The sequence below is a fragment of the Pyrgilauda ruficollis genome, unplaced genomic scaffold (genome assembly GCF_017590135.1).
Source record: "Pyrgilauda ruficollis isolate IOZ18807 unplaced genomic scaffold, ASM1759013v1 scaffold15, whole genome shotgun sequence".
Classification (NCBI taxonomy): Eukaryota; Metazoa; Chordata; class Aves; order Passeriformes; family Passeridae; genus Pyrgilauda; species Pyrgilauda ruficollis.
This window is the reverse complement of record NW_024513654.1, coordinates 17845834-17856856: the sequence shown is the minus strand read 5'-3', so window position 1 is coordinate 17856856 and position 11023 is coordinate 17845834. Positions and strand designations below refer to the sequence as shown.

The 11023-nt window shown below is 36.0% G+C and overlaps 1 protein-coding gene across 1 annotated transcript; it reads right to left on the bottom strand.

The window, feature by feature from the left end:
- Nucleotides 1-2586: 2586 nt before the first annotated feature.
- PTPN20 (protein tyrosine phosphatase non-receptor type 20) lies at nt 2587-10909 on the bottom strand. The gene is made up of 8 exons (XM_041461164.1): nt 10818-10909; nt 10169-10284; nt 8119-8267; nt 6322-6412; nt 5445-5779; nt 3762-3977; nt 3447-3509; nt 2587-2658 (listed from the first exon to the last, which is right to left on the bottom strand). Exons 1-8 carry the CDS (start codon nt 10907-10909, stop codon nt 2587-2589), a joined length of 1134 nt encoding a protein of 377 aa, XP_041317098.1.
- Nucleotides 10910-11023: the final 114 nt, after the last annotated feature.

The window sequence follows — 11023 nt, the reverse complement described above, 5'->3', positions numbered from 1 at the left end:
AGGCACAGACTGAGGTTCTCTTAACACATCTCTTGCATATTAGGGTGTGTGCAAATTCCAGTCAGAGCACTTTATGTGCTAAATAATATCTCATCAGAAGTCATCCAGAGCAGTATGATCCTCTTTTCTGACTGAGGAAAGATAGTTTTGTGTGTAGGCATAGAATCAAAGATTTTATCATCTGTGTTTAGTTCCCAAGTTTTCCAAAACTCTGTAAACCTTGGACAAATCACTAACCACTGCCTCACTTCCCTAAGAATGAAATAGGACAACAGATCTTCCTTTCTTTTCAGTTTATCCTGACTTGTCAAGTAGTGTGAGCTCTGTAAAGACTGGGTTATCTTTTGTTCCAAATGACTGCATATCAGTGAGTCTCGACCTCCAGGGAGTTTGCATGAATAAAGAACACAGAGGTGGGACACTCAGTTGTGCTGTGTGTGTGGGGAAATGCTTATCAGCTGCTGGATGTGGCCAGATTCCACTATACATCATCACAAAATCTGCCTTTGGAGGAAGTTTAAAGACAAGCCCCCATGAATAAAATATTTTCTCTAGAGCTCGAATTGGTTAATAGTTAGGTATTGCAGCTGCTTTTTTATAAAAATTAATTGAAATTAGCAGATTGTTTTAATAAATCTTTTTAATATCTCTGTAAAACAGGAAAAACTTATGTCAAACAGCAAACACATCTGTCAAACAGTTGCAAAGATGATGTACAAATAATGACCTGTGAGGATTGTCTTCTAAATCCAGAATACTTGTTCTAAGCCACAGAAAAAAACCACCTTTGCATAAAATACAGAAATATTTTCACTAGGAAGCTTATTAAATTATTGTGGTACAAAAGATGAATTGCGTATTCATTACAGTGTAATGCATTGATTGCCTAGTACGTGTGAAGTAATTAAAGTGAAAGGCCAAATACCAAATGAAGGTAAAAAAGTTATGAGAAAAAAATTGACTGTTGATATTTGACAAAATTGTGTGAACAGACCTTTGTATGCAACATAAAGATGATAAATGCAGAATACATGGAGAGTAATGCTTCGAGGAAGGACCAAATTCAATTAATTTAAGACAAAACATTGAGTTCTGTATATGTTTAGATCAATATGAATCCAGGGTTACTCCTGGATTTATTTAGCATTGCTCTGAAAGTTTATTAGTAAGTTTGAAATTAACATCTGGCTCACATAATAATTGCATTTCTATATTGGAGACTGCCTTCAGACTATTGGAGGGCAGAAAAAAAAATGGGCCTTGTCCTTAATTATAATTGTATTACAGTGGCTTTTTCTTAAAGCCATACTTTAAATTTTTATTTGATACCCCATTCTTTCTGAATTATTAACCTCTAATTTGTAATACGTAATAAAATAAATAGTTATTTTATTTTCTTGCTTCAACTGCAGTTTTATACCCAATGCCTCCTAGTAATCTCTCTTTTGCAGAAACCAAATAAGTTTTAAAAATATATACAATTTAGTTAGATTGTTTCAGTTTCCTATGTTTACAAGTTGCTCTTCTAATGCATATCTAATCACTTCCTTATGTCACCTTCTAGATAAGGACTTAGAAGTACAACAAATGGAAAAAAATACAATCTTACACCTTGAACAGCAGATTTCTGTTCAAATCCACCCACACAAACAGAAACACTTTTTACAAGAAAAATAAACTATACAGAGCGTTCTTTAATTTAAAGATCTGATTCAGCCCCTACTGAAACCAGCAGGACATCCCATATTTCAGATCCTAGGTAAGAATGAGAATATAATTGATCAATGTAAAGGATTAGGGAAAGATGAAATGTATGTGTGTACCACAACGCACACACAGTTGTTTCACCTGGCTTAGTATTGCATTTCTTTTTCTATGGATGTGGAATGAAAATATTGATGCTATCTACATCTGTTCATATTGCTGGAAAAAATTAACATTCCATCCAATTATTAGAATGCTCTTCCTTTGAAGAGGACCAGGGTTTAAAGGCATCCTATTTTTTCTGTCAATTTCTTGATTTAGGATATCTAGTGATAGTGGTATAAACTCATGGGCTGGAGATGGTTCTACATTGTTTAAGCAACCAAAGATCACCAAATTGAGTCCTTCCATGCAAAAGCATAACTGGTGGAGTAAACACTGATTTGCAGTCCAGAAGCAAACAGTGCACAACAATAGATGAGGGATAACTACTCTTCCCCTAACACCAATAGAATCCTAAATCTTTATAGCTACACTCTGGATAGTAAAGCTAATTCCAAAGGCTGCTATATCCTTGCTACAGTCCCAACACATATTCCTAACAATGAATATGTTATTACACAGAATGCAGAAACTGTGCATAGCAATTTGACACAGCAGTGTTGCGGTGCTGGCTGGCTGTTTCTTCATACTTTCAGCCAAGAAATAAATGACTTGCGCAGGACACGTTAAGCAAGGTTTTTAAATTATTTTGTAATCTAAAAAAACCATATAATATAACACTTGTCTGTGCTGGCATGACATCTCTTTCAAGTGGTCGCTGAGCAGTCTCTGGAGTCCAATGGAATAGCAACAGGAAGAGTCATATTTTCAGAATCATATTCAGTAGGAATCCATTGCTCGCAGGATCTGAAGGACTTCCAGCACAACTTCATAACAGAATAAATACTCATCCTGTGTGTGGAGACACCAGTGTGAAACACCTGCTTACATTCAACATAAATTCTAGACAAAGAAGGATGGACTAGCTGAAATTATATGTTTATAACATCAGCATCTATGTCATATGGATACAAAATGTGCATATTTAAGAGAATCCTTGTTCTTCTTGTTCCCTCACTGGTAAAAGAACAGGAACTTTGTAGTTTAAGCATGTACTCAACTCTCATTTAGGACAGTGAAAGTTATATATTTGCTTAATTTTAGTCACATGCTCAGTCATTACCCTGAAGAAAAATCTATCATAGTGTGTGCTAAAATATTTGCCTATAGGATGAACTTAAGTCTTCTCTTGTTTTTATTCTCACCAACTAATTTGGTTTTGTCTAAGGTGAGTTGGCATCATCTTGTCCTTTTTCTGTGTGAAAAATCTTTTGAGGAGTGGGTTTAGCTCAGGAGTAGAAAGGTTTAATTGGTGATGATAACTCAGCAATAGCAAGAATTCAACTAAAGGGTATAATTTTGCAGGGTAGGGTTTACAGTAAATTCCTGTTTCTGTGATACTTGCTTTTCTTCTTGCGTTAGAAAAAGAAAGGGGCCTGTGTTGTATTTGTCCTGTATTGCTATTTTGCTTTTATTTCACTTATTCAGTAAGGGAAAGACTTTCATATTTAAAACTAGACACCCCTTGAGAGCACTGAAATTATATTTTAAGTCCCAGCTTTATCATAGCATATGGAGCTGTACCACGGATTGAGGCTTTTTTTAAAAAAAAATGATCTAGTTGCATATTTAGAACTTACCTTAGTTTGGATCATGCCAAAACGCTGATCTCGCAAATCTCTCACTATCTGCTTGATGTTGAACTGTCAGAAGAGAATTGTTTTGATTTTGGTTGACATGCAAGTTAGAAAGAAAGATTTAAGCATATTCAGATGGGGAAGCTGTGACAGCTCTTTTAGAAATTGTATATTTGTAGTTACTATCTTTGTTGCTTAAAACAGTGAAAGCTGGGTTTATTCCATTTTGTTAGGGTGAATTCTTAGAGGATTTATTCTGTTCTAAGATGTTCCCACCATATTGTTGACATCCATAACAATGACCTGTTTGCTACTTACACATAAATCCTTTTCTATATGGCTGAGAAGAATTTCAACACACAGCAAAACTCCACTTCTTCCAATGCCAGTGCTGCAGTGAGCAATAATAGGTCCTGTCCTGTGAGCTTTTCTCATGTAACAAATAAATTTTACAAGCTGCTCAGCCAGTTTGGAAGTATTGTGGTCTGGCCAAGTGGTAAATTGCAAATGACTTATAATGCGCTTTTCTTCTGTCTGGAAGAGAGAGACCAGAAAGGTTAAGAGTTATCAGTCCTAAAACAAATTTTCAAGGAATTCCACTAAAAATTTTCCTACAGCCTCATTCTTTAAATTATTTGTTTACAGTTCTTTAGCTTTTCATAGTTGACCCTATTAAAGTTTCTTTAGGTTTCAAGAAATGCACCCAGAAACACAGCCTAGGAAATTTACTTCATATGACCTTGACGAGATGCTTAAGTTACTCTGTTGCCTTGAAAAAATGTAGTTATGTCATTTGTTGGTTAGAAAGGAAAAAGAAAAAACATTTTTTAAATTAGAACATTGCAGTGCTGTTTGCTAAAACTGTTTTTGTAGCTGAACTAAGCTTTACTAATAGAAGAGTAGTAATATGAAAGCTACAATAGTAAAATTGTAAATATCTGATGGTTATCAGACATAAAATAACTTGTGATTAGATGCTCAATATGCAAACCAACTAGAAATGGTTACAAGAATAAATAAAATGTAGATAAAATAACGAGTAATATTAATTGAACTTTCCTGGGTCAACACTTCTTGTTGCCAGTTCATAAAGACACATTAAAATCTGAATGCTAACTCCCTGGATTTTTACTATCAGAAGAATTTGAATGTAAATATGGATTTCTGCTGAAGTAGATCTATGACTTTCTGTAGTAGTTTGCTACTAATTCTGTACAACATAGTAAACTTAACATGTTCATTGAAATAATCACATGTGGTGTTCCATCTTGCCCTTTTGAGAGTCTTTTGGGAAGACTCATATCAAATGCTTTACAATGCTTCACACTCAGTGGCATAAGGTGAATTTCCTCAAATTGTTATCTTGATGGAAAAGGTGCCAAGTTTAGTCTGGCACAGGTGTTTTAATTATGCCACTAAATAATATGTCCTGCAGAAATTTTTGCAAAGCTTTACTTAATATTGGGGCAAGAATGATGGACTTATACCTGCCCTGTTTTCCATGTTCTCCCACCTGGATTCTGTATTTGTCAAGTTTCTTAAAAATTGCTGCTAGATTTTTAGTTTCATGTGTCTTTGTGTCTTTTCATGAAAAAAAAAAAGTATCATTTGTCCTAAATTCTAGGATGAAAGCCACATTTTTCCCCTCTTTCCATCCAACCACCATTATGAATCCACTCTGGTGGGGATGTGATTTGATGAGAACAGTAAACAATTCTGCAAAACACTGAACACACCAGTGTTCTAATAGTTCTGTGACTATTAGAGGTCTCATTTTTGGAAGTTCTTGTCCAAATGTATGTAATATTATATCCATTGCTTATGCAAAGAGCAAAAAGAAAGCACCTCATTAATCCTAATTTCATGCATGTTATTCAGATTTTTACGTCCCCAAAAAATACTGGGCACATATTGTGGAAGAAGCAAACAATGCTACTTGTATCAACTCATGTAAACTACATAATCAACTTCATTATATATGTAAGTATTAAGTCAACTCACCTGCTTGTTGATAATTTCTATTTTTCTGATTATGAAGTATTCCAGAATCTGGTAATTGTGTAGCCTGAGACAGAAATTTGCCAGGTCTTTAGAGTTATAGGGAGATTCAGGCCAGTATTGATGACATTTGACTTGCCCTAACTCCACTTCTTTTGTCATCATGGCAATCACATCTGATTCACTCTCCCAGACCATTTGCCAGAAATCAGCCATAGTGGATGGAAGAGGCCCTTGGGTTATAATATAAAAGTGTTCCTCTTCTCCAACATTCATTCTAATGTAACTTGCATTAATGTAGCCGTTCCTTTCTCCCAGAGGAACTCGTGTCTTATCATCTGTACAGAAACAGAAAGATGCTATTTCAGCTGTGGATCTGAAAAAGATTCTACCATCTACAGCACTCAGGATATAAGAAACCTCAATCTCTCCAGAAAAGTATACCTCTGGATTTTAGAACACTAAATTAGAACACTAGTAGCACTACCATTAACCATTACAAGTAGGAATTCCCACAGATAAACTGTATAGTTCATTGCAGGTTTATTTCTCTTAAGGTCCTTCTGTAGGACTGTGAAAAGCCTTCTAATTACTATAGAATTGTTTGCCAGTGTTCCAAAGTAGTGTACCCAGTGCTGCTTCTCATGTATTGCATAGAAACTGGATATTGGTGTTATAAACCAGGAGAACCTCTAAGAAAATATATACTGCATCATGGATATATAGAGATGCTACACATTTTTTCACATGTTGTCCTGTTGCTGCAGTTTAGAAAGACATCAAGGGTCCAGAAAGTTTTTTCATGTTTTGTTTTTTTTTTTTTTTTTTTTTTGATGACTTTGTTCACCAAATGTAAGTTCTCATTTCTGTGCATACTTACATGGAAGGATATCTCGGTATCTGTTTTTATTCTGGTTTTCTGGTGCTTTGCCAGTTCTGCAGTCATCTATTGGTTTCACATGTTCTAAAGCCTAGATCAAAAATAAATAGTCAATCCGTGTTGTTCACATCCTCAACAGACAACTTTTACAGTGTCAGTGTGAACAAACTTCACTGCTGTATATAACCCAAGACTGGCAAATAGACCTCTTACTGAAGAGAATCAGTACATCATTCTCTAAACTTCTAGGCAAAAAATTCAATTTGCTTTGTATTTTCTTGCCCTGCACAATATTTCTGCATTTTCAAGTGATATGTTCAACCCTCATCCTCGGACCCCATCATTACAAGTCCCTGTTATATATTGCTGTATTATAGATGTTTGGAATACTGTGAATACTGTCTTGGCCAAATGTCAGCATTTATGATTGATAACATGATGACTAAAGCACTAACTATTGCACTATTAACAGTGTAAAAATGACTGAAAGCTTTTTCAGTGATGGAGAAAGTGATATAAGGAACAACACCAATGATATTAAGTGCAAATCATCAAGTCATTAAGAGCTTCACAGCAAATTCAGGGGAATTGAATGCAGGGTAGTCAGAAGCAGGAATGTGCAAGTTCATTACATTCTTGCGTTACCTCAATGTTTTTATTTATTCTTCTACCTATTTTCTGTACATTGCACAATGCTCAGTCATCACATTCTGCCACTATACATTTATATGAACTGAAGTACCTGTGGCAGTTCTTGAACACTTTCATCAGTTACTACAACTTTTACTCAGATAAAACATCCACTGCCTTTGGTAACCAGCACTTATTAGATCTTTATGTTTTCTGTGCAGACGTGTGACTGAGCTCATAGTAAGCTATACCTACATCAGTAATGGAATGTAATGAATGAAAATTAATACATGCCCTTGTGCCTTCAGGGAATGCCAGCAAATCCTATATATTTGAGCCTGTGGGATTTTGTACCCAGAAAGTCCGAGATATAAAGGCAAGTGAAAGAAACTGATAACATTGTAATTACTGTGGAAAAGTGGCAGCAATCCATTGCACTGATAATGACCACGTCCTTTTAAGGAAAATCCAGTACTATCTTGAAGAATTATGAAATAATCTGTTCTTTGGGGATTTGATGATAGCTTCATACTCTGTCTATGTTCTGAAACAAGACATTTTACAAGCCTTCCTAATTTTACATTTTTTTCATGATTTATATGCAATCGGATGTAATTATGTGTTTTCATTGTCTGTGGAGGTACATTACTTCTTTGTAATTTCATTACAAAGTCCCTGACCATAACAGCATCTTGTGGCAATGGGTTCCGTGGATAACTGGAGCGTTCCATTGTGTGGAACATTTTCCTTTTAACTGTTTCTACTCTAGTGACTCTTTAGCAGCATGGGTTTCTTGCTTAGGTGCAGCCCCTAGGATAGTTCTTAGGTAAATATTCAGCAGATATGAGGGGGTAATAAGAAGTCAGTCTAGGAAAAAGTGATTCCTAATCTATATTGTGAATGTTACATTATTTGTTTTTCTTCTACATGGGCAGTATCTTTGAACAGGGAATGGTGTAAGGCTGATATACGTGGAAAGAGAGATGCAAATACTGTACTACCACCCATACAGCAGAGTAGAAACCCCATTTTGGCAGGAATAATTGTCAGAGAAAAAGGATGCAGTAAAGATATACAAGCTGAACTCCCATACAGTATGCACTGTATGGAAAGTTACTTTCTTAGCTGTGCTGAACTGTTAACTCTTAAGAAGTAATCAAAGTTTACCATAAACTCCTTTAGCACCTCTTGGTTCTCAATCCGCAGCTGAAGGCCTTGAATAAGACCTGTTATGCCAGTCCTTGGATCTACTCCACTCTGTGATGGTTTCAAGTTAATTAACTGAGTCAGTTCATCTCCAGAAGCAAAGGTTCTATCTATGTATCAACAACAACAACAAAAAAGCAAACAAAAGACCAAAACACAATAACAAAAAATCAATAATTTTTTTAATTATTATTGTTCATAGTGCAGAATCTTGGCTTTAAAAACTAGGGAGCTGCAGTATGTATATATATTTTGCTGCTTATATTGTGGAAGTGAAATATGAGAAAATGGAAGAAAATATTTTCAACTTACTTATGTTCACAGCAGAAAGAAGAATAAGTCAACATCATGGATATAACCAGCACCACATTTTGTGTTATTTGGAAGCAGATCCAACTATTGCAAGTTATTTCCTCACAGAGTTTCTAGATACAGTCTGTTCTAAATAAACTGTTTTTGCAGAATTGGAGACTTTAATGCTAATTTATGCTGGTATAGGAGACTCTGGCCACATCTTCACAGAAAATCATCTTCACATTTCCAACACTTCCATGCCAAATAGTATTGCCACACTCCACTGCTAGGAACAATCACAGCAAATTCTTCCTTCCCAAAGTAAGCAAATATATTTTTCTTCTCATCTTAACTCACACTGCCCTTCAAGAACAAGATAGGAACTGTCTTTGATGCACCAAAGTCAGGATTCAGTTTTACTACTTAGCTCATCCTGAAATGTGTGTTCTGATCCAGTACTTGACAGATTAGGAAAATGGATAAACATTGCATCTCCAGAAATATCACTATTCTACTGGAGTGATAGAAAAACTTTTGTTCCCATGTTGAGTAAAAACAGTAGCTTGTTATGTAAAAAATAATGGTTTGAGGCAGAGGAATTATGGAAATTGGGTTTTTCAGTCATAGGCTACTGTTTGCAAAGGATAACATACCAGCTGCCTCAAAGAAAAGCTGATGATGTGTTCCAGGGGTTTGCTGCAGGATGAAGACAAGAAGCAACGCTCTGCTTTCCTCCTGTAAGGTGTCATCCCTACTCTTAACTAATTTCTGTTACAATACAGATATGTTTTTGTCTGGGCTACAACTTTGCCCTGCCTTGCCTGAGCTTTTAAGACACTTTCTGTTTGCATTCCAGTCTCTAACCCTCGAAGAGGCTCCTATTATTGAGTTGAGGGTGCCAGTGAAGACAGATCCCCACTCCAGACAGAGCACACTATTTCCCATACACCTCTCCTCCCAGATCAAGGGGAATTACAAAACCCCAAACTCTGAGCAGGTAGTAGATGATAGATTATTTATAATCTTCTGTTTGTTGGCCAGCAAGGCTTGGTAGCATGAGGGAATTACCTGTGTTTTACTTCTAATAAGAGCCATCAGCAACTCGTTGCTTCCACTGAGTGAGAAGAAGCAAGGAGAGAGAGCAATCTGTATTTCACAGAATCTGTGAGATACTGCAGCATCCTCAGTATGATTCCTTTTGCAAATTATTCTCATTTGGAGCAGAATGAGCTTAATTTTCATAAAGGAACAATAAGGCAGATTCTTTCTGTAAACTCTTCTGGGTGTCAGAGGAGCTTTGGCACCTGAGCTGTGAAAGTGCTTCAGTACATGCTTAAGCACATCAGTTCTAGAGATTTTAATGAAGTTGTCATAGGGGGTGAAATTCAGTGATTCTGGGAACAAAGTCTTGAGAGACAATTTGACCCTTTGTTCTGCATTTTTAAGTGTTTAATTTACTTCTTTTGCAAAGTTGTATGGTAACAGTAAGGGGGAGAGGGGGGACCTCATGATGTATCTCTACTTCAAGAGTTACAAAAGTTTGGATGGCCTATTTATGCATCAGTAGTAAAAATTGTGTCTTGAGTGCTCTGGTCTTCTAGACTGAAAGAGCAAATCCTTAGGTTGTATACAAGGGACAAGTGCTGTTCTCAGGGTGGATATATGGAGATGCTGGGCTATACTGTTGGAGAAACAAGAGAAGTTTTTGCATGATTACTTCTAGGTAGAACAGGAATCCTGTGGGGCATAACATCATCTTCATTGTTCCAGATGCCTGACTCAGACTGTTGATTTTCTCTTCTGCAGCTTTCACATTCTGCACATTTCTGTGACCTGCAAAACAGTATCAGTTGAAGTGGCAATCTGAACCATACAAAGTTTTTGTGTTTAATCTATTTGTGCTTACTTTTAGCTTTATTGAACAACTATTTACAAGAATTAGTCGGAACTCTGAAGATCATAAGTTCAAGGAGCTGTAGTAGCATATTGTCTGGAGTATTGTTTACAAATATAGCTATTGAAAAATACTATTTTTTGTATGCGATTGTTGTTGGATTTTTCCAGAAGTAAGAGCATACCCTGAATAAAAGGCTTCTCAAAAATGACAGGAAGTAAGGTTTCTCACAACTAGAGACCATTTTCATGTAGGACATTTTTCAATTGTTAGCCCTTACACCTGGAAACTTCAATTCTCTTGTCTTAGTAGTTGTGTGGAAGCAGTTTAGCAGCTCTTCCTGAAGGTGGAGCTGCATTCCAATAGACCCTGTTTCTGTCATTTCATACCGTATTAGGACAGAGCTGGAAATATGCAAATAATTTATCCTTACTATTTATTGTAATAGTTTTACTTCATTTGAAAGACTTACCTGTCTGAAATGTTACTGATGAGCTCCTTATAGTCTTGTCCAGCCAGCTGACCTTGCAGAGGAGATTTGTCTGTTCTTTCTGCATCCTGCATGTTTCAAATAAGAAAAAGCTGTGAAAAATCAGTACACAAAAACATCGAGAATATAGTTACTTTCATCAACACTCTTTCTTATTTCTGACAGAAATCTGTCCTTAGCTTAAGAAG